This window comes from Oncorhynchus masou, chromosome 12 (genome assembly GCF_036934945.1).
Source record: "Oncorhynchus masou masou isolate Uvic2021 chromosome 12, UVic_Omas_1.1, whole genome shotgun sequence".
NCBI classification, from domain to species: domain Eukaryota; kingdom Metazoa; phylum Chordata; class Actinopteri; order Salmoniformes; family Salmonidae; genus Oncorhynchus; species Oncorhynchus masou.
Window position 1 is genome coordinate 74,150,157 of NC_088223.1, and position 27,407 is coordinate 74,177,563.

Below are 27,407 nucleotides of genomic sequence, written 5' to 3' on the forward strand. Positions count from 1 at the left end.
GAGTTGTATTCATTGAACATGAACTGATATTGATTGAGTACAATGGCACCTGGTAGTCAAGGTCCATGGTGTTAACACGCTTTGTTTTCTCTCAATACCGAGGGATAAACAAATTCTCAGAAGTTGATGGCGGGTGTACACTTGAGATCACTTCTATGAATGCCCTATGAGGCAGACCCATGTTTAACGGATAGTGCTGCCAAATTTGTGTGTGTTTGACTGTGTGTGTGTGTGTGTGTGTGTGTGTGTGTGTGTGTGTGTGTGTGTGTGTGTCTAACCGTAGTTTCTGGATGTTGGAGGCGATTCCAGAGAGGCGGTACATGCCGTCCACCACGCCATGCTTCTCAATGAACTCTGTGCAGCTCTTGAGTACCTGGGGAACTGTAGAAGCAAACAAACACCACAATGTCAGAGAGTGAGAGTGTGAGAGAGAGAGAGGGAGAGAAAGACACCTTTAAAGGGCATCTCTACTTCAATCAATAGATGTGCACCGGAACACTGCAATAAATGTGCACCCTTTAATAATGTATAGACGCTTCCTTTCTAAAGAGCGTGCATATATTCTTCCTCAAGGGAACACCAGCTACGAGTGGTTTTGGACTGAGAGAATATGTGACGTTGTCTGATAAAGAAAAACACAAACTTCTGTTGAGTGTCCGAGATCAAGGCCCCAAAAGGGTCCTTATTTCCTTTCTCCATCACTGCAGCATAGCAAATCAATATCTTACCAACACTGGCTGTTTGTGAAAAAACACCTGCTGTTTCACCTTTGTTACTTCCTCTGGCCAGTGGTCAGCACAGAGCAGAGAGAGCAGTAGACTCGGTGGCTATCTGGATAAGATCATCAGATAACAAGTCATGGCCTGCTGCAAGGGCAGAGAGAGACACAGGGCGAGAGACAGGGCGATAGAGAGAGAGAGAAACTCTACTTGGAGGAGTTGAGACATGAAAAAGGGTAAAGCCAGAAAAGTTAACTTCTCTATTACAATAAAATAAATGTCTCAATGTGTTTTGGTGTCCATATGACCCATTCTGTTGGACCAAACCTCAAATGCAAATAGTTAGTTGAAACTTCTTGTCAGGGAGGAAGATGTGATCTCTGAACTTTGTTGGCGTGAGGCAGGGAGAGGTCATTTCACTCTTGCAAAAATCTGTCCAAAATAAGTCCAATGCATTTCTATGTGCTTATTTTGGACCAAAACTTGATGCTTGACCTCCCACCTTTGGGATGACTCCCACTGTTAAGGCGGAAACCTGCATCTCTTCAGTATATACAGATCGCGGGTGTAAATGGGAAGGTGCACAACAAAGCACAGAGGAGCGAAAGAGACAAGACCAAAAATACAACACGAGAATAAGCAGACAAACGCTTATAAAAACAAAAAATAACAAAACCTTGATATACAGGGATTTGGAATATTGTGTAAAAAAAACATTAGAATTAATCAAATGTATTTGATATATCGCCCAGCCCTACATGGGGCCGTGCATTATCATGCTGGATCATAAGGTGATGGCGGCGGATGAATGGCACGACAATGGGCCTCAGGATCTCGTCACGATATATCAACATTCCAGCAGTCAGCATGCCAATTACATGCTCCCTTAAAACTTGTGACAAAACTGCACTTTTTAGAGTGGCCTGTTATTGTCTCCAGCACAAGGTGCACTAGAGTGATGGTCATGCTGTTTAATTACCTTCTTGATATGCCACACCTGCCAGGTGGATGGATTATCAAGGCAAAGGAGAAATACTCACCAACAGGGATGTAAACAAATTTGTGCACAAAATGTGCCACTGTAATGCAGCTATACAGCACTGTGGTGGGAGCCCATTTGAACAGAGTAGAAGAGGGAGGGGAATGGGGGGAGAGGAGGTTGTTTGGGTGGTAGTAGTGCAGGCAGACAGAACAGACAGCTCAGGATGGATTTGGGAGCAAACAAAGCATGTGTTGCCAGATCCCTCTGGCTCCAGATCAGTAGAGAGGAAAAAATCTCCCTGTAACCACGCTACTGACCTGACCTTTACACCCTCTAAGTTGCCACGGTCGCCGTAGCAACCCTCCTAGGGCGCAGAGGGTGGTCGTGTTCATTCTGCATGCACGGACCGCAAAGCTGTAGGGCGTGAGTCAACAACAGCCCAACCCTGCTCTAGCCTCTACCGGAGTTGAGCTAAGCCCTGCTATACAGCCACTGTTAGGTGGCGACGAGTCGGACCCTTGTACCATAGTGTGAGTGACCATCATGCACAAAGGGTAACCGTAAATCCTGAGAACACCTCTCAGTATTTTAGTGTTTGCATGTGTGCGTTTCAAGCCTTCAATACCACAGTTGAGGTCAAAGCTGAAGAACTTCCGCATTTATGTGTCAGAGATTGAATGTACCTGTGTGTTTGTGAGAGAGAAAGAAAGGGAGTGTCTCACCATCGTGGCCCGAGTTGAGGAGGTGCTCCCCAAGGTCACAGCCAAACACCCTCTCCCGGAGGATGCCCCGCTGCTTCAGCTTCTGCTTGGTGGGCCTGGACTTCATGAAGGTGCGCAGGAACGTGATCAGCTTCCCGTGCTTCTTAGACACTGCCAGGAAAGAGAGACACACACATACAATATGTTTAACACACAATCACATGTTCAGCTGGTGTTGACCATCCATGTAACGTGAAATAACGCATTTAAAATGGTGAGCTGGCAAAGTGATGCAAACATACCAGTAAGGTGAGCTGCAAGACGTTGCTTTCATTAGATTATTGATTATTTTTAATCCAAGGTTATGCTGCATTTATGATCCAAGGTTCAATGGAAACATTTAACAGACCAGAGGTGTGTGTGAATAAGCCAGTCCCAACCAATACATTTTTTTATTATTCTAATGACTGTACTCAGCTTCATTCCTCAATTTAAATTTGAGGGCAACTGCAAACATCCTCCACTAGAATCACCACCTCAATATGAAAGACAAACCAAAACCCCTCATTAAAGACAATGGGTCTAGAAAAAGGTCTAAGCCTTTCAAAGTATGGGCCCAGTTGCTTTCTCCATTTGGAAAATTGTGAGAAAAAAACCTCAGCTTTCAGAGAGAACAATGGAGTTGGCATGCCTGCAAACTTTTGTTCACAAATCCTCCAATGCAAATTGTAGACCCCAGAGTCAAATTTCCCCTGAAAAAGTGGAGACACATTCTCCAACGGAGCAGAAATAAGCCGGCTGTATCGTCCGACAAGTTGGGGAATCAACTTTCCCTCTACAGCAAGGCTGCCTAATTCCAGTCCTGGAGGGCCAAAACATTTAGGTTTTTTGTTTCTACCTGGTAGTTAATTGCACTCCCCTGGTGTCCCAGGTCTGAATCAGTCCCTGTTTAAAGGGGGAAGATTAAAACCAGAAGTGTTTCAGACCTCCAGGACTGGAATTTGGCAGCCCTGCTCTACAGACTACAAACAAAATACGTAACCCTATTCCAGGGACAACTTTTCTGAGTGAGTCCACTCTCTTCACCACATAAATACCGAAAGTACTTTCATTTGTGTTTATATTGAGTACGAGAAGCACACCGCTTCTAAATCATGAACCATACTTTCTGCATTGCTAAATTCTCAGCTGATTGGAGCCAGAATTCCCCCTATGAGAAAGATAAAAATTCATTGGTGCTGAATCCCACCAAACTGCTGAGGCAGCTTTGTTACCAACCGTTGAGGCATCAAAAGGGCTTTGCATATCATGTAGGGCTGACAGAGCAATTGTATCAGCTTACATCAGCTGTCACTGTTATTTAGGAACCCACATCAACAGAAGCTGATGGGAGCGCAGGCCTGCAAGGCAAGAAAGACGTTCCAGTGTTGTCTGAAGACTTCTCTGCTCAATGTCAACTCTGCTGACAGTGAAGGGGCAATTCCAGAGACGCTCTTCGGAAAATCAAACTGATTGTGGGACAATGACGGGGTCATTGTTTAAGCTGTCTTATTTCACTGTAGAGCCTCTAGCCCTGCTCAATATATGTAGAGCCTCTAGCCCTGCCTAATATTGGGCTAGAGGCTCTACAGTGAAATAAGACAGTAATCACTAACCAGGACAGTAATGAACGAGGCATATTGATATTAGAGAGAGGCATGCTTAGCCAAGTGAACATATGGGTCCAGTGAGTGGTTGGGCTGACTGGAAACACGTCGAGTCAGACAGTTAGCAGGCCGATGTCAACACGCTAACAGTTAGTAGGCCGGGGCTAAACAAGTTAGCAGTTAGCAGACCGGTGCTGGCAAGCTAACAGTTAGCAGACTGGGTTAGCAAGCAAGCAGTTAGCAGGGGCTAGCAGTTAGCAGACCGGGGCAGGCAAGCTAGCAGTTAGTAGACCGGGGCTCGCAAGTTAGCCTTTGGGAGAGGTCGCGATGGGGGTAAGTCTGTTTTTGCCTCTTCGTGCGGTGACGTCGATAGACCAGTCGTGGAGTTAGTAGGGTTCCAAGTAGCTCTAGGTAGCTAGGAGGTTAGCAGAATGGGCCTTCAGCAGGCATCACGCCTGAGGGGCCTGTTGGAATTGTCGTTGAAGATTATGTCAGTATTCCAACCGTAGAGGATCGGCGGGATTCCGTGCCCCGTACTGGCAATAGAAGGGGTCCGGATATTGTAGCCCAGGAGTGGGCTTCAGTGGTAGCACAGGAGCCCTGTCCGGGCTAGCTTCAGGCTAATTGGTGCTTCCTCCGGGATGGGAATGCTAGCTAGGAGTGCTCACCAGAATTGCGGTTAGCTAGTTGCAAAGATCCAGATGAAAATGTTTGGAGTTTGCTGTAGGAATCTGGGCATATGGAGAGAAATAGGTCCATTATGCTCTGGTTTAAGTCACGTTGTTTGAACTGGCGAGAGCTTTCCAAGCTAAAGGTTAGCTGATGACCGCTAGCAATTGTTTGCTAACTGATAGCTGGTAGGTTGTTAGCTGGCTAGCTTCAGTTGAGGGATTCCAGATCCGAGGTAAATATAAATACATTTAGAAGTTAAGGTTTAGGAAAATATTTTTAAAAGATATGCGAAGAAAAAGATGTACACAAGGGACATGACAGGACAAATATATAATATATATAGAATAACCAACCATGTTGTTCCACCTCCTACATATGCGATGACATCACCTGGTTTAAACATCTCTAGAGACTATATCTCTCTCATCATTACTCAATGCCTAGGTTTCCTTCCAATGTACTCACATCCTGCCATACCTTTGTCTGTACACTATGCCTTGAATCTATGCTATCGTGCCCAGAAACCTGCTCCTTATACTCTCTGTTCCTAACGTGCGAGACGGCCAGTTAGTATAGCATTTAGCCATACCCTTATCCTACTTCTCCTCTGTTCCTCTGGTGATGTAGAGGTTAATCCAGATCCTGCAGTGCCTAGCTCCTCTCCCACTCCCCAGGTGCTCTCATTTGTGGACTTATGCCTTGGTTTCATGCATGTTAACATTCAAAGCCTACTCCCTAAGTTTGTTTTACTAAATGCTTTAGCACACTCTGCCAACCCGGATGTCTTAGCCGTGTCTGAATCCTGGCTTAGGAAAACCACCAAAAACCCTGAAATCTCCACCGCTAACTATAACATTATCCCCCAAGATAGAACTGCCAAAGGGGGTGGTGTTGCAATCTACTGCAAAGATATACAGAACTCTGCAGGCTTACTATCCAAGTCTGTACCCAAACAATTTGAGTTTCTACTTCTAAAAATTCACCTTTCCAGAAAAAAGTCACTGTTGCTGCTTGCTATAGACCTCCCTCAGCCCCCAGCTGTGCCCTCGATACCATATGTGAATTGATTACCCCCATCTATCTTCTGAGCTCGTGCTACTAGGTGACCTAAATTGGGACATGCTTAACACCCCGGCCATCCTACAATCCAAGCTTGATGCCCTCAATGTCACACAAATGATCAATGAACCTACCAGGTACAACTCCAAATCCGTAAACACAGGCACCCTCATGGATGTCATCCTAACTAACTCGCCCTCCAAATACACCTCTGCTGTTTTCAATCAAGATCTCAGAAATCACTGCCTCATTGTCTGCATCCGTAATGATCTGCGACCAAACAACCACCCCTCATCACTGTCAAACACTCCCTAAAACACTTCTGCGAGCAGGCCTTTCTAATTGACCTGGCCGGGGTAACCTGGAATGACATTGACCTCATCCCGTCAGTAGATGATGCCTGGCTATTCTTAAATAAGCATGCCCCATTCAAAAAATTTAGAACTAGGAATAGATATAGTCCTTGGTTCACTCCAGACCTGTCTGCCCTTGAACAGCACAAAAACATCCTGTGGCATTCTGCATTAGCATTGAATAGCCCCCGTGATATGCAACTTTTCAGGGAATTTAGGAACAAATATACACAGGCAGTCAGGAAAGCAAAGGCTGGCTTTTTCAAACAGAAATTTGCATCTTGTAGTACAAACTCAAAAAAGTTCTGGGACACTAAAGTCCATGGAGAATAAGAGCACCTCCTCCCAGCTGCCCACTGCTCTGAGGCGAGGAAACAATGTCACCTCCGATAAGTCCACTATAATTGAGAATTTCAATTAGCATTTCTCTATGGCTGGCCATGCTTTCCACCTGGCTACACCTGGTCAACTGCCCGGCACCCTCCACAGCAACCCGCCAAAGCCCCCACCATTTCTCATTTACCCAAATCCAGATAGCTGATGTTCAGAAAGAGCTGCAAAATCTGGACCCCTACAAATCAGCCGGGCTAGACAATCCGGACCCTCGCTTTCTAAAATCTCTTTTGTATCATCTGAGATTCCCAAATATTGGAAAGCTTCCGCGGTTATCCCCTTCTTCAAAGGGGGTGACACTCTAGACCCAAACTGCTACAGACCTATATCTATTCTACCCTGTCTTTCTAAAGTCTTCGAAAGCCAAGTTAGCAAACAGATTACCGACCATTTCGAATCCCACCGTACCTTCTCCGCTATGCAATCTGGTTTCAGAGCTGGTCATGGGTGCACCTCAGCTACGCTCAAGGTCCTTAAACGACATCATAACTGACATCAATGAGAGACATTACTATGCAGCCGTATTCATCGACCTGGCCAAGGCTTCGTTTCTGTCAATCACCACATTCTTATTGGCAGACTCGACAGCCTTGGTTTCTCAAATGATTGCCTCGCCTGGTTTACTAACTACTTCTCTGATAGAGTTCAGTGTGTCAAATCGGAGGGCCTGTTGTCCGGACCTCTGGGAGTCTCTATGGGGGTGCCACAGGGTTCAATTCTCGGGCGACTCTCTTCTCTGTATACATCAATGATGCTGGTGATTCTCTGGTACACCTCTACGCAGACGACACCATTCTGTATACTTCTGGCCCCTCTTTGGACACTGTGTTAATTAACCTCCAGACGAGCTTCAATGCCATACAACTCTCCCTTCCATGGCCTCCAACTGATCTTAAACATAAGTAAAACTAAATGCATGCTATTCAACAGATTACTGCCCGCACCTGCTCGCCCATCCAGCATCACTACTCTGGACGGCTCTGACTTAGAATATGTGGACAACTACAAATACCTAGGTGTCTGGTTAGACTGTAAACTCTCCTTCCAGACTCACATTAAGCATCTCCAATCCAAAATTAAATCTGAAATTGGCTTCCTACAGTGGGGAGAACAAGTATTTGATACAGTTCCGATTTTGCAGGTTTTCCTACTTACAAAGCATGTTCTACTGTATTATTGATTATGTTTTGTTTATTCCATGTGTTACTGTGTTGTTGTATGTGTCGATTTGCTTTATATTGGCCAGGTCACAGTTGCAAATGAGAACTTGTCCTCAACTAGCCGACCTGGTTAAATAAAGGTGAAGTAAAAAAAAAAAAACATTCATATTTTCAAGCATGGTGGCGGCTGCATTATGTACTGGGTATGCTCGTCATCAGCAAGGACTAGGGAGTTTATAATAAAAATAAACAGAATAGAGCAAAGCACAGGCAAAATCCTAGAGGAAAATCTGGTTGTCTGCTTTCCAACAGACACTGGGAGACAAATTCACCTTTCAGCAGGACAGTAACCTAAAACACAAGGCCAAATATACACTGGAGTTGCTTATCAAGACGATATTGAATGTTCCTGAGTGGCATAGTTACATTTATTTTGCTAAATCGGCTTGAAAATCTAGGGAAAAAAATAATGTAAAAAATAATAAGTGCTAATATTGTACAATCCAGACATGCAAAGTTCTTAGAGACGTACCCAGAAAGACTCACCAAAGGTGATTCTAACATGTATTGACTCAGGGGGTTGAATACTTATCTAATCAAGATATATTTGTGTTTTATTTTTCATATATATTTATATTTTTACAAATGTTTCTTCCACAATAACGTTATAGTATTTTGTATAGATTGTTGACAATGAAATCCATTTTAATCTTTGGAATCAGTAAAGGGGTGTGAATACTTCCTGAAGGCACTGTAGTGAGCAAGCTGAAGACCAGCATGCGGGTTAGTGGATCAGGGTGATGTAAAACTTTCCCAGCGGTTGCTGAAACCTTCTTATATCATGGTATGCATTTGAAAACCTAGAAAATGGCTGAGTCATAGTCAGCGGGGCAGAGAGCTGCTCCTCGGGTGGTTGGACACAGTGGAAGTCCCCGCGGTCCACAGCAAGTCAATTAAGAGCCAGCAGCCTCACCCTGAGATTTGCATGTGGAACTCTCGGATGCCAGAGGGGGAAATTTATGTGGAATTTTGATAGTTTGGGGAGAATTATTATTATTATTGTGTGGTTGACCGTAATGATATTTCACAATGCTCATACAGTTAGAAAATATTTTTACGACATTTTGAAAGGCAAACGTCATTAATTAGGACTTTTAACGTGGTGTAAGGAGCAGTATGAAATTATGCCAACATAATGCAGACGGAGGTAAGCAAACACGCGGGTGCTCGCGTGGACATGCACACACTCCGGTCAGAGTCAACACAAAGCAGCTACTGTCTGTTCTTTATCTTTACAACTTTCACAGTTAAGTGCCACTGTATAGGAAGCTAACAATAACATTACACATTGCACTGCATAGCTATCCTCTCAGTCAACATTGATCATTTCTCAAAACAAGAATAGACTGACAAGTTTCAGAAGAAAGTTCTTTGTTTCTAGCCATTTTGAGCCTGTAATCAGACCCACAAATGATGATGCTCCAGATACTCAACTAGACTAAAGAAGGCCAGTTGTATTGCTTCTTTAATCAGAACACCATTTTTCAGCTGTGCTAACATAATTGCAAAAGGATTTTCTTGTGATCAATTAGCCTTTTAAAATTATAAACTTGGATTAGCTAACACAACATGCCATTGGAACACAGGAGTGATGGTTGTTGATAATGGGCCTCTGTACGCCTATGTAGATATTTTAGTTTCCAGCTTCAATTGTAATTTACAACATTAACAATGTCTACACTGTATTTCTGATCAATTTGCTGTTATTTTAATGGACAAAAAAGGTGTTTTTCTTTCAAAAACAAGGATTTTTCTAAGGGACCCCAAACTTTTGAACAGTAGTGTATTTGTAATAAAGCAGCTTTCTTAACAACATTTTTGCTTCCCCTTCCCCTACATTTATGGAACATTCCCAAGATTATCCAGTGAAACATTTGGATCAGGATATCAGTAGGAAATATAAGCATCTGAATAAAACTATATATATTTCTGGCCATTTCTGGCCATATTTCACGCCATGACTGCTGCTGAACTAATGTGGAGAGGGAGAAAGAATAACAAAGGGGGAGAAGGACAGAGATGGAGACAACAGAGTGCGAGAGAGACAGCGAGTGAGAAGAAGTGGAGCCAAAGCTTGGACTGCGAGCTATCAAAACTGTTGAGATTGCAGGAGCGCACGTGTGACAGGCGATGGAGGCCCCAGTGCGCTCAGGGACCAGATGCGTGGTAAAGTAACCGTTACTCGCGTGTCTTGTAATCCAAGATGGCGTAGCAGTCAGACGTCTTGTCGTGTCCCTTGTATATACTGTTTTTTTTCATATTTTCTTCGCATTTCTTTTAAAACATTTTGCTAAACCTCAACATCTAAATACTCTCCTGCAACCTGCCTCACCCAATGTAGCGTGGATCTGCTTTTTTTTCTAAAATATTTATATTTACTTCGGATCTGGAATCCCTCAACTGAAGCTAGCCAGCTAACTACCAGCTATCAGGCAGCAAACCATTGCTAGCGGTCATCAGCTAACCTTTAGCTCGGAAAGCTCTCGCCAGTTCGACCAACGCGACTCTAACCAGAGCATAACGGACCTATTATTTTTATCCCCGGATTCCCACCGCAAACGGAACAATCACATCTGGATCTTCACAACTAGCTAACTGCAACCTCGGATGATTACTCCTGGCTAGCTTTTCCATCCACTTAGCCTGAAGCTAGCCCGGCCAGAGCTCCTGTGCTATCACTGAAGCATACTCCTGGGCTACAATATCCGGACCCACGACAAGTCTATCGATGTCACCGCATGAAGAGGCATTAACAGACTTAACCCCATCACGACGTCCCCCAAAGGCTAACTTTCGAGCCGTTGCTATCTGCTTACTTGCTAATTCGGCCTGCTAACTGCTAGCTTGTTTAGCACCGTTCTGCTAACTGCTAGCTTGTTTAGCCCCGGCCTACTAACTGTTAGCTTGTTAGCACAGGCCTGCTAACTGTCTGAATCGCCGCGTCCCCAGCCAGCCCAACCACTCACTGGACCCATATTTACTTTCAATCTCTTTTCAATTTTTAATTCGATTATACCTTCCGGTAACCTGCCTCACCCAATGTTATACGGAACCGCTATTATTTTTAGAACACATTCAAGAACATCCAGAAGCTATCCAGCTAACTAGCTACAAGCTATTTAGTCATTGTTAGCCACTGCTAGCGGCTATTACCTTCTGCACAGCCAGCCAGTTTTTGTTAGCTGGATAATACTCGCCGGTCTAGCTTCCCTGTCCCATCCACCGCTGCCCCCTGGACACTGATCACTTGGCTACGTAGCTGATGCATGCAGGACTGTCCATTAATCACGGTACTCCATTCTGCTTGTTTATGTTTTATCTGTCGGCCCCAGCCGCACTCAGGCTCTGTGTGTAGTCAATCCGACCCTCTCGGCCTATTCAACACCATTTTACCTGCTGTTGTTGTGCTAGCTGATTAGCTGTTGTTGTCTCACCTACTGTTTTAGCTTGCTCTCCCAATCAACACCTGTGATTACTGCATGCTGTATGTCTCTCTCAAATGTCAATATGCCTTGTATACTGTTGTTCAGGTTAGTTATCATTGTTTTAGTTTACAATGGAGCCCCTAGTTCCACTCTTCATACCCCTGATACCTACTATGTCCCGCCCCCCACGCATGCGGTGAACTCACCCATTACAACCAGAGATACAACCTCTCTTATCACCACCCAGTGCCTGGGCTTACCTCCGCTGTACCAGCACCCCACCATACCCCTGTCTGCGCATTGTGCCCTGAATATATTCTACCATGCCCAGAAATCTGCTCCTTTTATTCTTTGTCCCCAACGCTCTAGGCGACCAGTTTTGATAGCCTTTAGCCGCACCCTCATACTACTCCTCCTCTGTTCCGCGGGTGATGTGGAGGTAAACCCAGGCCCTGCATGTCCCCAGGCACCCTAATTTGTTGACTTCTGTGATCGAAAAAGCCTTGGTTTCATGCATGTCAACATCAGAAGCCTCCTCCCTAAGTTTGTTTTACTCACTGCTTTAGCACACTCTGCTAACCCTGATGTCCTTGCCGTGTCTGAATCCTGGCTCAGGAAGGCCACCAAAAATTCGGGGATTTCCATACTCAACTATAACATTTTCCGTCAAGATAGAGCTGCCAAAGGGGGAGGAGTTGCAGTCTACTGCAGAGATCGCCTGCAAAAGTAATGTCATACTTTCCAGGTCCATACCCAAACAGTTCGAACTACTAATTTTAAAAATGACTCTCTCCAGAAATAAGTCTCTCACTGTTGCCGCCTGCTACCGACCCCCCTCAGCTCCCAGCTGTGCCCTGGACACCATTTGTGAATTGATCGCCCCCCATCTAGCTTCAGAATTTGTTCTGTTAGGTGACCTAAACTGGGATATGCTTAACACCCCGGCAGTCCTACAATCTAGATGCCCTCAATCTCACACAAATCATCAAGGAACCCACCAGGTACAACCCTAAATCTGTAAACAAGGGCACCCTCATAGACGTCATCCTGACCAACTGGTCCTCCAAATACACCTCCGCTGTCTTCAACCAGGATCTCAGCGATCACTGCCTCATTGCCTGTATCCGCTACGGATCCGCAGTCAAACAACCACCCCTCATCACTGTCAAACGCTCCCTAAAACACTTCTGTGAGCAGGCCTTTCTAATCGACCTGGCCCGGGTATCCTGGAAGGACATTGACCTCCTCCCGTCAGTTGAGGATGCCTGGTCATTCTTCAAAAGTAACTTCCTCACCATTTTAGATAAGCATGCTCCGTTCAGAAAATGCAGAACTAAGAACAGATATAGCCCTTGGTTCACGCCAGACCTGACTGCCCTCGACCAGCACAAAAACATCCTGTGGCGGACTGCAATAGCATCGAATAGTCCCCGTGATATGCAACTGTTCAGGGAAGTCAGGAACCAATACATGCAGTCAGTCAGGAAAGCAAAGGCCAGCTTCTTCAGGCAGAAATTTGCATCCAACTCCAAAAAGTTCTGGGACACTGTGAAGTCCATGGAGAACAAGAGCACCTCCTCCCAGCTGCCCACTGCACTGAGGCTTGGTAACACGGTCACCACCGATAAATCCATGATTATCGAAAACTTCAACAAGCATTTCTTAGCTGGCCATGCCTTCCGCCTGGCTAATCCAACCTCGGCCAACAGCTCCGCCCCCCCGCAGCTACTCGCCCAAGCCTCTCCAGGTTCTCCTTTACCCAAATCCAAACAGCAGATGTTCTGAAAGAGCAGCAAAACCTGGACCCGTACAAATCAGCTGGGCTTGACAATCTGGACCCTCTATTTATGAAACTACCGCCGCCATTTTCGCAACCCCTATCACCAGCCTGTTCAACCTCTCTTTCATATCGTCTGAGATCCCCAAGGATTGGAAAGCTGCCGCAGTCATCCCCCTCTTCAAAGGGGGAGACACCCTGGACCCAAACTGTTACAGACCTATATCCATCCTGCCCTGCCTATCTAAGGTCTTCGAAAGCCAAGTCAACAAACAGGTCACTAACCATCTCGAATCCCACCGTACCTTCTCCGCTATGCAATCTGGTTTCCGAGCCGGTCATGGGTGCACCTCAGCCACGCTCAAGGTACTAAACGATATCATAACCGCCATCAATAAAAGACAGTACTGTGCAGCCGTCTTCATCGACCTGGCCAAGGCTTTCGACCCTGTCAATCACCATATTCTTATCGGCAGACTCAGTAGCCTCGGTTTTTCTGATGACTGCCTTGCCTGGTTCACCAACTACTTTGCAGACAGATTTCAGTGTGTCAAATAGGAGGGCATGCTGTTCGGTTCACTGACAGTCTCTATGGGGGTGCCACAGGTTTCAATTCTCGGGCCGACTCTTTTCTCTGTATATATCAATGATGTTGCTCTTGCTGCGGGCGATTCCCTGATCCACCTCTACGTAGACGACACCATTCTGTATACTTCCGGACCGTCCTTGGACACTGTGCTATCTAACCTCCAAACAAGCTTCAATGCCATACAACACTCCTTCCGTGGCCTCCAACTGCTCTTAAACGCTAGTAAAACCAAATGCATGCTTTTCAACCTTTTCGCTGCCTGCACCCGCACGCCTGACGAGCATCACCACCCTGGATGGTTCCGACCTTGAATATGTGGACATCTATAAGTACCTAGGTGTCTGGCTAGACTGTAAACTCTCGTTCCAGACTCATATCAAACATCTCCAATCGAAAATCAAATCTAGAGTCGGCTTTCTATTCCGCAACAAAGCCTCCTTCACTCACGCCGCCACACTTACCCTAGTAAAACTGACTATCCTACCGATCCTCGACTTCGGCGATGTCATCTACAAAATAGCTTCCAACACTCTACTCAGCAAACTGGATGCAGTTTATCACAGTGCCATCCGTTTTGTCACTAAAGCACCTAATACCACCCACCACTGCGACCTGTATGCTCTAGTCGGCTGGCCCTCGCTACATATTCGTAGCCAGACCCACTGGCTCCAGGTCATCTACAAGTCCATGCTAGGTAAAGCTCCGCCTTATCTCTGTTCACTGGTTACGATGGCAACACCCACCCGTAGCACGCGCTCCAGCAGGTGTATCTCACTGATCATCCCTAAAGCCAACACCTAATTTGGCCACCTTTCGTTCCAGTTCTCTGCTGCCTGTGACTGGAACAAATTGCAAAAATCGCTGAAGTTGGAGACTTATCTCCCTCACCAACTTCAAACATCTGCTATCTGAGCAGCTAACCAATCGCTGCAGCTGTACATAGTCTATCGGTCAATAGCCCACCAATTTGTACCTACCTCATCCCCATACTGTTTTTATTTATTTACTTTTCTGCTCTTTTGCACACCTATATCTCTACCTGTACTTGACCTTCTGATCATTTATCACTCCAGTGTTAATGTGCAAAATTGTAATTATTCGCCTACCTCCTCATGACTCTATTTTTTCTTATTTTTTTCTACTGTGTTATTGACTTGTTAATGGTTTACTCCATGTGTAACTCTGCTATGTTTTATCTTGGCCAGGTTGCAGTTGCAAATGAGAACTTGTTCTCAACTAGCCTACCTGGTTAAATAAAGGTGAAATAAATAAAATAAAAAACTAACATCACAGCAAACATCACGCTCCCTCTCGGATGCTGGCCCACACATCAACTGCCATATCCCAATCCATTAGGCTGGGTCGTTTCAAGGGATGCGTGCAGGCCAACCGTAGGTGCAAAACCACAATGTAGAAATTAGTTTGAGGTGCATTGTTTGAAACTTCTCTGAACTGATTTGATAACGTTATGCATCTACCTTTTGCTGTACTGTATTGAGATTGTTGCCAAGATAACAATGACAGGTTATACTGATGCCATGACACTAAACCCTGCATTTCCAAGTACAGTACAACGGATATCAAGTCTGTCGATTGATATCTTATCTACTTGCAACATTAGTCCAACAATACTACTGGAGAGGGATGTCGAGGAATCCAACTATTATGTCAACTTCATGCTCTATTTAGCAGAGCCTTTTTGCAACCTGCTCATGTTCAACAGGCTTGACCACTCCATTTACCTGCTCAATTACCCTCCATCCCCCCGTTTACAACCACATCAAGCACTTTTATAGAGGGGGGAGCATTGTTCTGCCATGAGCCAATGTTTACATTCTTCACCAAGGCAGGTCCTATGGTATTCCATGGGGAAAACTGATATAGAATATTTAGAAATGACACCATTGAGAGATGACAACAGTAACAGTATAATATGGACCTATCCAGTTAGCCCCCCAAAAAGCGTTAATTGCCAGTGGGAGCAATGTTGTGTCCAAAGCAAACAGTAGAATTGCATCTGCCATTAAATGTGGTCCTGGGAGACAGTGATCTCTGTTTGGGTATGAGAGCGCTGGAGCATGTCACAGCCAGGCCAGAATGGCTGATTGTTCTAAGCTGAATACCCCATTGGAGTAACAGAGAGTTCTGGCTGAGAGAGGGATGACATCAGCCAAAAGTGTGTGGTCTCACAGGACAACTATGCAAATGGTCCTTTAAGTCAACTAACAAATAGAGCAATATTTGTCTTGGGGGACCAGAGTGAGTTCATTCTGACGTCTTATTTTCAGGGAGTCCACATGAAACTGCTTTATAAGACATCCATCTCAGCCTTTGTAAGATAAGGTTGATGACATGCAAACTACAAAGCCCAATAGACCTCGAAAGGATCAATGTGGTATCTCAAAGCTATGAATCAATTTAATGCATGTCATTATATGATGTAATTGCCATGACTCACAGGAGATATCAAGGGTGTAAAGAAAACGCAACACTGTTCTTGTGAGCATAAGGAAATTCCGAAGGAGTCTTAACATAAATAGGTCTGCCTATAGGACACTTAAACCTAACTGCTGTTGATTATTATCAGACCCTCACAAATGACAGTCATTGAAAGCATGAGCAGTTTCAACCTGAGACATAGTTGTCTATTTCCCTCCCACTGAGTTTAATTAATCATTTTAGAGCAATTGCCAAAGGAATGTTAGGGCTGATTTGAGTTTCAACAACTGTGCTACTAGACGTAATTACATGACTGCCCACATCACGTAAATCGAATAAAAATAATTTCAGAGAAGATCAACAAAACGGCTTGAACTTTCATCGATTGACAACATAATTTCAGAATTTAGGTGAGAAAGCAGTGAATAAGTGACAAATAAACTGAATTTAGGGGCAAAGACAGTTCTAACCCGCCAGATACAATTGAAATACACACTATACTAGGCTACAAATTAAATCCCATACAGTAATACATTCTACAGTAATACATTCTTACCTGCGTTTCAGTGGGATTCTCCCTTTATGACAGGACTTTAAATAGGGGATCCAAGGTAAACTGTAGGCATTTCCTTACAGATGCTCGTACTGTGACTCCTTATAATTTGGTTAATACGACTAATTATTTCAAAAGACACCGCCGACAAAACTTCACTTGACAATCACAAAATGTAGGGCTACCCATGGACAGTGAATAGTAGTCAAAAATAGGATTAGGATAAGTGTGCTTCTCACTCCTCAGCGAGTCTACTATGAGTTCAATCGCCCCACAAGCAAACTTTCGTCACAGCATTCTTTCCTTTCAGTTAAACCAGCCCCCTCCCGTGTCAGTTTACAACCCAACTAGACCATTGAACTGAGAAGAGGGTTGCTGCGAACGGAGTGTGGGCGTGTAGAAAGGAGAGTAGCAGGCATGTGGAAAGGAGTGGGTGTGCCGAAAGGAACGATTTGGGCTTGTGGAAAAGACAAATAATTGTACATTTTCAGTTATAAAACTGATGATTGTTTATTTTTTATTAAAAGCACTTATGATGTGCTTACTGTGACTGTCACCCTGATAAATCAAATAAAATGGTATTGGTCACATATACATGGTTAGCAGATGTTATTGCGAGTGTAGCGAAATGCTTGTGCATCTAAACTCAGCAAAAAAAGAAATGTCCCTTTTTCAAAGATAATTCGTAAAAATCCAAATAATTTCAAAGATCTTCATTGTAAAGGGTTTAAACACTGCTTGTTCAATTCACCATAAACAATTCATGAACATGCACCTGTGGAACAGTCGTTAAGTCAAGCTTACAGACGGTAGGCAATTAAGGTCAGTTACAAAAACTTAGGACACTAAGGAGGCCTTTCTACTGACTCTGAAAAACACCAAAAGAAAGATGCCCAGGGTCCCTGCTCATCTGTGTGAATGTGCCTTGGGCATGCTGCAAGGAGGCATGAGGACTGCAAATGTGTCCAGAGCAATAGATTGCAATGTCCGTACTGTGAGACGCCTAAGACAGCGCTACAGTGAGAGAGAATGGACAACTGATCGTCCTCGCAGTGGAAGACCACGTGTAACAACACCTGCACAGGATCGGGTACATCCGAAAATCACACCTGCGGGACAGGTACAGGATAACAACAACTGCCCGAGTTACACCAGAAACGCACAATCCCTCCATCAGGGCTCAGAATGTCCGCAATAGGCTGAGAAAGGCTGGACAGAGGGCTTGTAGGCCTGTTGTAAGGGAGGTCCTCACCAGACATCTCCGGCAACAACGTCGCCTATGGGCACAAACCCACCATCGTTGGACCAGACAGCACTGGCAAAAAAATGCCCTCCACTGATGAGTCGTGGTTTTGTCTCACCAGGGGAGATGGTCGGATTCACGTTTATCAACGACGGAATGAGCGTTACACTGAGGCCTGTACTCTGGAGCAGGAACAATTTGGAGGGTGAGGTTCCGTCATGGTCTGAGGCGATGTGTCACAGCATCATCAGACTGAGCTTGTTGTCATCTCAACGCTGTGCATTACAGGGAAGACATCCTCCTCCCTCATGTGGTACCCTTCCTGCAGGCTCATCCTGACATGACCCTCCAGCATGACAATGCCACCAGCCATATTGCTCGTTCTGTGTGTGATTTCCTGCAAGACAGGAAGTGTTCTGGCATGGCCAGCAAAGAGCCTGGATCTCAATCCCATTGAGAATGTATGGGACCTGTTGGATAGGAGGGTGAGGGCTAAGGCCATTCACACCAGAACTGTCTGGGAATTTACAGGTGCTTTGGTGGAAGAGTGGGGTAACATCTCACAGCAAGAACTGGCAAATCTGGTGCAGTCCATGAGGAGGAGATGCACTGCAGTGCTTAATGCAGCTGGTGGCCACACCAGATACTGACTGTTACTTTTGACTTTGACCCCATCTTTGTTCAGGGACACATTATTCCATTTATGTTAGTCACATGACTGTGGAACTTGCTCAGGTTATGTCTCAGTTGTTGAATCTTATGTTTATACAAATATTTACAAGTTAAGTTTGCTGAAAATAAACGCAGTTGACAGTGAGAGAATGTTTCTTTTTGTTCTGAGTTTAGTTCAGACAATGCAGGAATATCAACAATTCCACAACAACTACCTAATACATATACATCCAAGTAAAGGGATGGAAGGGGAATAATAAAGGTATATTCCCAAAAAAGTATGTATATTCATGCATGTGTGTGTATGTATGTATATACAGTTGAAGTCGGAAGTTTACATACACTTAGGTTGGAATCATTAAATCTCATTTTTCAACCACTCCACAAATTTCTTGCAAACAAACTACAGTTTTGGCAAGTCGGTTAGGACATGAAGTAATGTTACCAACAATTGTTTACAGACAGATTATTTCACTTATAATTCACTGTATCACAATTCCAATGGGTCAGAAAATTTACATATACTAAGTTGACTGTGCCTTTAAACAGTTCGGAAAATTACAGAAAATTGTCATGGCTTTAGAAGCTTCTGATAGGCTAATTGACATAATTTGAGTAAAATAGAGATGTACCTTATGGATGTATTTCAAGGCCTACCTTCAAACTCAGTGCCTCTTTGTTTGACATGGGAAAATCAAAAGAAATCAGCCAAGACCTCAGAAGAAAAATTGTAGATCTCCACAAGTCTGGTTCATCCTTGGGAGCAATTTCCAAATGCCTAGAGGTACCACGTTCATCTGTACAAACAATAGTATGCACGTATAAACACCATGGGACCACGCAGACATCATACAGTCTCCTAGAGATGAACGCACTTCGGTGCGAAAAGTGCAAATCAATCCCAGAACAACAGCAAAGGACCTTGTAAAGATGCTGGAAGAAACGGGTACAAAAGTATCAATATCCACAGTAAAACGAGTCTACGAGCATTTCGCTACACTCGCATTAACATCTGCTAACCATGTGTATGTGACAAATAAAAATTTGATTTGATTTGATATTGACATAACCTGAAAGGCCGCTCAGCAAGGAAGAAGCCACTGCTCCAAAACCGCCATAAAAAAAGCCAGACTACGGTTTTCAACTGCACATGGAGACAAAGATTGTACTTTTTGGAGAAATGTCCTCTGGTCTGATGAAACATAAATATACAAATAGAACTGTTTGGCCATAATGACCATGGTTATGTTTGGAGGAAAAAGGGGTAAGCTTGCAAGCCAAAGAACACCATCCCAACATGAAGTACGGTTGGCAGCATCATGTTGTGGGGGTGCTTTGCTGCAGGAGGGTCTGGTGCACTTCACAAAATAGATGGCATCATGAGGCAGGAAAATGATGTGGACATATTGAAGCAACATTGCAAGACATCAGTCAGGAAGTTAAAGCTTGGTCGCAAATGGGTCTTCCAAATGGACAATGACCCCAAGCATACTTCCAAAGTTGTGGAGAAACGGCTTAACGACAACAAAGTCAAGGTATTGGGAGTGGCCATCACATATCTCTGACCTCAATCCTATAGAAAATTTGTGGGCAGAACTGAAAAAGCGTGTGCGAGCAAGGAAGCCTACAAACCTGACTCAGTTACACCAGCTCTGTCAGGAGGAATGGGCCAAAATTCACCCAACTTATTGTGGGAAGCTTGTGGAAGGCTACCCAAAATGTTTGACCCAAGTTAGACAATTTAAAGGCAATGCTTGCAAATACTAATTGAGTGTATGAAAACTCCTGACCCACTGGGAATGTGATGAAAGAAATAAAAGCTGAAATAAATCATTCTCTCTACTATTATTTTGACATTTCACAGTCTTAAAATAAAGTGGTGATCCTAACTGACCTAAGAAGGAATTTGTATTAGGATTAAATGTCAGGAATTGTAAAAACTGAGTTTAAATGTACTTGGCTAAGGTGTATGTCAACACATGTACGTATAGAATAAGAATATGTACATATAAATATATGGATGAGCAATGACCGAGCAGCATAAACAAGATGCAATAGATGGTATAAAGTACAGTACTCATATGGGATGAGTAATGCAAGATATGTAAACATCAGTATTAAAGTGGCATTACTAACTGACTTGCCTGGTTAAATAAAGGTAAAATAAAAATTTGGATATAAAAATATCTTTATGGAACAAAAGGAACATTTGTTGTCGAACTGGGAGTCTCGTAAGTGAAAACATCCGAAGATCATCAAAGGTAAAGGATGAATTTGATTGCTTTTCTGATTTTCGTGACCAAGTTACCTGATGCTAGGTGTATTTATTGTTTTGTTATGCTATCGATAAACTTACACAAGCTCTTGTATTGCTTTCGCTGTAAAGCATAATTACAAAATCTGAGACGACAGGGTGATTAACAAATGGCTAAGCTGTGTTTCGCTATATTTCACTTGTGATTTCATGAATATGAATATTTTCTAGTAATATCATTTGACTATTGCGCTATGCTATTCAGCGTTGCTGATGACAAATATACCAGATGCGGGGTGGGTGGTTCTAAGAGTTAAGTTCATGTTTAAAGTATCCCTATGTTTCTGTTATTACGGTGCTATCACTCTGTTATTAGTACGCCTGCGCGTTAGTCTCACCGCTGATGGACCTGGCCTGAGTGCAATGGCAACCATGTACTGTGGAAATACGGTTTAGTAAACGTTGTTAAACTGGAACCTAGTCCTTGTGTAATTTTAGGTTAATGGGGATAGGGGGCAGTATTTTCACTGTGGATGAATTGCGTGCCCATAGTGAACTGCATCCTACTCTGTCCTAGATTGCTAATATTTGCATATTATTATTACTATTGGATAGAAAACACTCTGAAGTTTCTAAAACTGTTTGAATTATGTCTGTGAGTATAACAGAACTCACAGTGCAGGCAAACTTCCAAACAGGAAGTGAAAGTCTGAATACATGTCTAATTTCAAGTCATCGCCTATCCACTTCCAAATAAGATATGGATCTGGTAGTACTTCCTACGCCTTCCACTAGATGCCCTCATTCAGTAGAACGTGGAATGGAGCTTCTGGTGTGAACTTTGACCGAATGGGAGGGGAAATAGTCACTGTCCCGACAGAATGCCATTTTCCTGTGGCGCATTTGTCTGCGAGTGTCACCATCGTTCCATTTGGCTGCAGATGAAAACGTATGCTCCGGTTGGAACGTTATTGGATATATATGAAAATAACATCCAGAAGATTGATTCTCTACTTAGTTTGACCAGTTTCTTCGACCTGGAATATATATTTTTGAAGTTTTCGTCCGAGTTCTCCTGGACCAACGTCAGCTTTTGGGCAAGTGAGCTGAAAGTGCTAGCAAATGCAGCAAATTGGACACTAGTATTGGACATTATGGAACAAAACAACGATTTATTGTAGAACTAGGACTCCTTGCACTGCATTCTGATGAAAGATCATCAAAAGTAAGGTAATATTTATGATGTTATTTCGTATTTCTGTTGACTCCAATATGGAGGAGAAATATATTTACGTCTGAGTGCTGTCTCAGATTATTGCATTTACGTTTAAAAACAATCTGACACAGCGGTTGCATTAAGAACCAGTGTATCTTTAATTATATGTAGAAAATGCATCTTTAGTCAAAGTATATGATGAGTATTTCTGTTATCTGGCTTAGCTTTCTATAATTCCTCCGGATATTTTGGAGGCATTTCTGAACATGGCGTCAATGTAAACCGAGATTTGTGGATATAAATATGCATATTATCGAACAAAACATAAATGTATTGTGTAACATGTCATATGAGTGTCATCTGATGAAGATTTTCAAAAGGTTAGTGATTCATTTTATCTCTAATCCTGCTTTTGTGACTATCTTTGGCTGGGAAAAATGGCTGTGTTTTTTTTGTTGATTTGGTCTAACATAAATATATGTTGTGTTTTCGCTGTAAAACATTTTAAAAACCGGACATGATGGGTAGATGAAAAAGATGTTTATCTCTCATTTGCTATATTGGACTTGTCAATGTGTTAAAGTTAAATATTTCTAAAGATTATTTTTGAATTCCCTGCGCCACCTTTTCAGCTGAATGGGTCATAGTAGGTGCGTGAGCACCCTCATTCCGCATCCAAGAGAATGAGGGCTGAAGTTTCTGAGACAATCTCCCCCAATCATTCCCCACAGGCCCAAACTACACAAGGTATCTGTGCCTCACATACTTTCACAGACCAGAGCATATGTGTTGGGAAATTGACCAAAGCCCCATTGGGAAAAGCATGACAAATATTACTGTCTCCTTCACACATTCCCCATTCTATCTCTCACTTTGCTTCTCTCATAGACACATCCAGCTCTTGTCTTGGCTCGCTTGCGCTCCTCACAGCTGCCCAAGTCACTCGATTGGTCCCCAGACAGGAAGCCAGCTCCAGCCCAGGGAGGAAGTAGGAGATTCAAAGAGTAGTGGGGTCAGAACATCTGGACAAACACCTGCCATACTAGGGCAGTCAGGCTGGAGAAAACAGCAGAGCTGAACACACTGTTGCTTAGACTTCAGTGTTTAAGTGTGTAGGGAGTTTTTCTAACCACGTGTTTCTACACCTCAGACTTCAGTGTTTAGGTGTGTGGATGACAGCACTTTGCGTCTCTCAGACTTCAGTGTTTAAGTGTGTGGATGACCAGATGCGAATATGCATATAATTCTCAGACTTCAGTGTTTAAGTGTGTGGATGACGTGCGATTTCTCTCAGACTTCAGTGTTTAAGTGTGTGGATGACGTGCGTCTCTCAGACTTCAGTGTTTAAGTGTGTGGATGACGCGTCTCTCAGACTTCAGTGTTTAAGTGTGTGGATGACGTGCGTCTCTCAGACTTCAGTGTTTAAGTGTGTGGATGACGTGCGTCTCTCAGACTTCAGTGTTTAAGTGTGTGGATGACGTGCGTCTCTCAGACTTCAGTGTTTAAGTGTGTGGATGACGTGCGTCTCTCAGACTTCAGTGTTTAAGTGTGTGGATGACGTGCGTCTCTCAGACTTCAGTGTTTAACTGTGTGGATGACGTGCGTCTCTCAGACTTCAGTGTTTAACTGTGTGGATGACGTCTCTCAGACTTCAGTGTTTAAGTGTGTGGATGACGTCGAACGTCTCTCAGACTTCAGTGTTTAAGTGTGGATGAATTTGCGTCTTCTCAGACTTCAGTGTTTAAGTGTGTGGATGACGTACGTCTCTCAGACTTCAGTGTTTAAGTGTGTGGATGACGTGCGTCTCTCAGACTTCAGTGTTTAAGTGTGTGGATGACGTTCGTCTCTCAGACTTCAGTGTTTAAGTGTGTGGATGACAAATCTCAGACTTCAGTGTTTAAGTGTGTGGATGACGTGCGTCTCTCAGACTTCAGTGTTTAAGTGTGTGGATGACGTGCAATGGCTCCAGACTTCAGTGTTTAAGTGTGTGGATGACGTGCGTCTCTCAGACTTCAGTGTTTAAGTGTGTGGATGACGTGCCTCTCAGACTTCAGTGTTTAAGTGTGTGGATGACGTGCGTCTCTCAGACTTCAGTGTTTAAGTGTGTGGATGACGTGCGTCTCTCAGACTTCAGTGTTTAACTGTGTGGATGACGTGCGTCTCTCAGACTTCAGTGTTTAAGTGTGTGGATGACGTCGTCTCTCAGACTTCAGTGTTTAAGTGTGTGGATGACGTGCGTCTCTCAGACTTCAGTGTTTAAGTGTGTGGATGACGTCGTCTCTCAGACTTCAGTGTTTAAGTGTATGGATGACGTCGTCTCTCAGACTTCAGTGTTTAAGTGTGTGGATGAGCGTCTCTCAGACTTCAGTGTTTAAGTGTGTGGATGACGTGCGTCTCTCAGACTTCAGTGTTTAAGTGTGTGGATGACGTGCGTCATCTCAGACTTCAGTGTTTAAGTGTGTGGATGACGTCCGTCTCTCAGACTTCAGTGTTTAAGTGTGTGGATGACGTGCGTCTCTCAGACTTCAGTGTTTAATTGTGTGGATGACGTGCGTTCTCAGACTTCAGTGTTTAAGTGTATGGATGTCTCTATTTCAGTGTTTAAGTGTGTGGATGACTCCTCAGACTTCAGTGTTTAAGTGTGTGGATGATTTACGTTTCAATCTCAGCGGACTTCAGTGTTTAAGTGTGTGGATGACTTTAGTCGTCTCTCAGACTTCAGTGTTTAACTGTGTGGATGACGTGCGTCTCTCAGACTTCAGTGTTTAAGTGTGTGACTTCAGTGTTTAAGTGTGTGGATGACTCAGACTTCAGTGTGCGTCTCTCTCAGACTTCAGTGTTTAAGTGTATGGATGACGTCGTCTCTCAGACTTCAGTGTTTAAGTGTGTGGATGACGTGCGTCTCTCAGACTTCAGTGTTTAAGTGTGTGGATGACGTGCGTCTCTCAGACTTCAGTGTTTAAGTGTGATGGATGACGTGCGTCTCTCAGACTTCAGTGTTTAAGTGTCTGGATGATTTTTCGTCTCTCAGACTTCAGTGTTTAAGTGTGTGGATGACGTGCGTCTCTCAGACTTCAGTGTTTAAGTGTGTGGACTGACGTGCGTCTCTCAGACTTCAGTGTTTAAGTGTGTGGATGACGTGTCGTCTCTCAGACTTCAGTGTTTAAGTGTGTGGATGACGTTCTCAGACTTCAGTGTTTAAGTGTGGATGACGTGCGTCTCTCAGACTTCAGTGTTTAAGTGGCTGGATGACGTGAACACACGTCTCTCAGACTTCAGTGTTTAAGTGTGTGGATGACGTGCGTCTCTCAGACTTCAGTGTTTAAGTGTGTGGATGACGTGCGTCTCTCAGACTTCAGTGTTTAAGTGTGTGGATGACGTGCGTCTCTCAGACTTCAGTGTTTAAGTGTGTGGATGACGTGCGTCTCTCAGACTTCAGTGTTTAAGTGTGTGGATGACGTGCGTCTCTCAGACTTCAGTGTTTAAGTGTGTGGATGACGTGCGTCTCTCAGACTTCAGTGTTTAAGTGTATGGATGACATGCTTCTCTCAGACTTCAGTGTTTAAGTGTGTGGATGACGTGCGTCTCTCAGACTTCAGTGTTTAAGTGTGTGGATGACGTGCATCTCTCAGACTTCAGTGTTTAAGTGTGTGGATGACGTGCGTCTCTCAGACTTCAGTGTTTAAGTGTGCGGATGACGTGCGTCTCTCAGACTTCAGTGTTTAAGTGTGTGGATGACGTGCGTCTCTCAGACTTCAGTGTTTAAGTGTGTGGATGACGTGCATCTCTCAGTGTTTAAGACTTCAGTGTTTAAGTGTGTGGATGACGTGCGTCTCTCAGACTTCAGTGTTTAAGTGTGTGGATGACGTGCGTCTCTCAGACTTCAGTGTTTAAGTGTGTGGATGACGTGCGTCTCTCAGACTTCAGTGTTTAAGTGTGTGGATGACGTGCGTCTCTCAGACTTCAGTGTTTAAGTGTGTGGATGACGTGCGTCTCTCAGACTTCAGTGTTTAAGTGTGTGGATGACGTGCGTCTCTCAGACTTCAGTGTTTAAGTGTGTGGATGACGTGCGTCTCTCAGACTTCAGTGTTTAAGTGTGTGGATGACGTGCGTCTCTCAGACTTCAGTGTAACCCTTCATCCAAGTCAGACAGTTTGCAGATGTCCTTTAAACTTGAGTTAAAAAGGCTAAAAACTATTCGGAGCTTTCAAAAGTAACTTTTTTTCCCAAATGCAACTCAATACAGTGGTGTATCCAACTGCAAAGGATCTCCTTCAATCTGCTCACTCTCTGAAATTTCAGAGGTAGAAATCTCAACCCAGTTCGCCAGCTAAAAGGACAGGAACCATTTTCTATGCAGGGGAGCTGGTGAGTGTATGTTTGAACATGTCAGGGTTCCTGTTAAGAATGTAGCCATTTCAGTGACCATGGAGAAGACTTGGCTCCTTACTGTTGCAGGACAAAGCTTAACGCTCCAAAGGATCCTTTCATAGCACCCGTCTTAAAGGGAGGACTTGAATAAATCAAGCCAGTCTAGACCCCAGCCACAGCCACACCCGAAAGTCTTTCAAGTTTAATCAAACAGAGTAGACAACTACAGCTGGCTGGTAACCAGATAGGGGGAACACTGAAGAGGTCTGAAGAAAAAAAAGCAGCAGGATCAACTCCTCAAAAAGAACCCTGATAAACCTAAATAATAAAAGGTAAATGACACAGCAACACATTCATTGGAAATAGTCTAGTAATCAGCTAATTAAGTCTAGTGCGAGTGAATCTGATAAAGGAGGGTACGTTACACTCTGACAACAGTGCTCAGGTTAGAGAGTAAGTGGATTTAGCTGTTCAAGTGAGTTTCCACGCATCAAAGAGAAGGTTCCTAAAGTATTTTTATAAACTTGATCAAAGCACTTGTGTTACATCATAGTGTGCACCAAGAACTAAGAATGAACTGCTGACTCTGGTCCTAGTGTAGTGGTATTATAGAGACTTGGTGAACAGACAGAGAAAGACAAAGTGCCTCAGCAGCGTGTCGTGTGCGTTAGTAGTGGGTTAGCTCTGGGGTGGTTAAGGCACACGTAGGGATGGACACATGTGTCTACCTGAGCTCAGGCTGTAGAAGTTTAACGGGTCGGTCACCCATGCACTGTCCTGCTTTACACTCTCCATCTCCAAATCTGTATGCCATTCACACGAACGGATGGATAGGCAGGAGAAGTGGGTAGGAACGGAGAGGGAGAGATCGTCCTGTTAGAGCAGGAACATGGCAGGAACAACAGCTTTTTTTCTGTTTCGAGACTGTCACTCAGTCAGATAGCTTGGCATCTGACACTTGTTGGAAGAGGCACAAAAGGACATTACGCATTATGTGTGCATTGGTTAAAGTTCAATTAATAATAATAATTAATATACAGGACATGAACCTTTCATAGTACATCATTGGGCAGTGAATACTACAAAACTTTGTTAGCAAATAAAATTATTTTCACTGTAAAAA

At 43.8% G+C, this 27,407-nt stretch overlaps 1 protein-coding gene across 4 annotated transcripts in view; it reads right to left on the reverse strand.

Moving 5' to 3' along the window:
- LOC135550803 (rho GTPase-activating protein 32-like) overlaps positions 1-27,407 on the reverse strand; it is a 242,205-nt gene that overhangs the window by 15,215 nt on the left and 199,583 nt on the right. For 2 of the 4 annotated variants that reach the window (XM_064981925.1, XM_064981926.1), the window contains 2 exons: positions 2,424-2,573; positions 279-381 (listed from right to left, as the gene is read on the reverse strand). In XM_064981925.1, the coding sequence (XP_064837997.1) occupies positions 279-381; positions 2,424-2,573 (253 nt within the window). Of the gene's footprint in view, positions 1-278; positions 382-2,423; positions 2,574-16,531; positions 16,858-27,012; positions 27,088-27,407 lie in introns of those variants that run through there. The other 2 variants (XM_064981927.1, XM_064981928.1) reach the window with 2 other exon arrangements.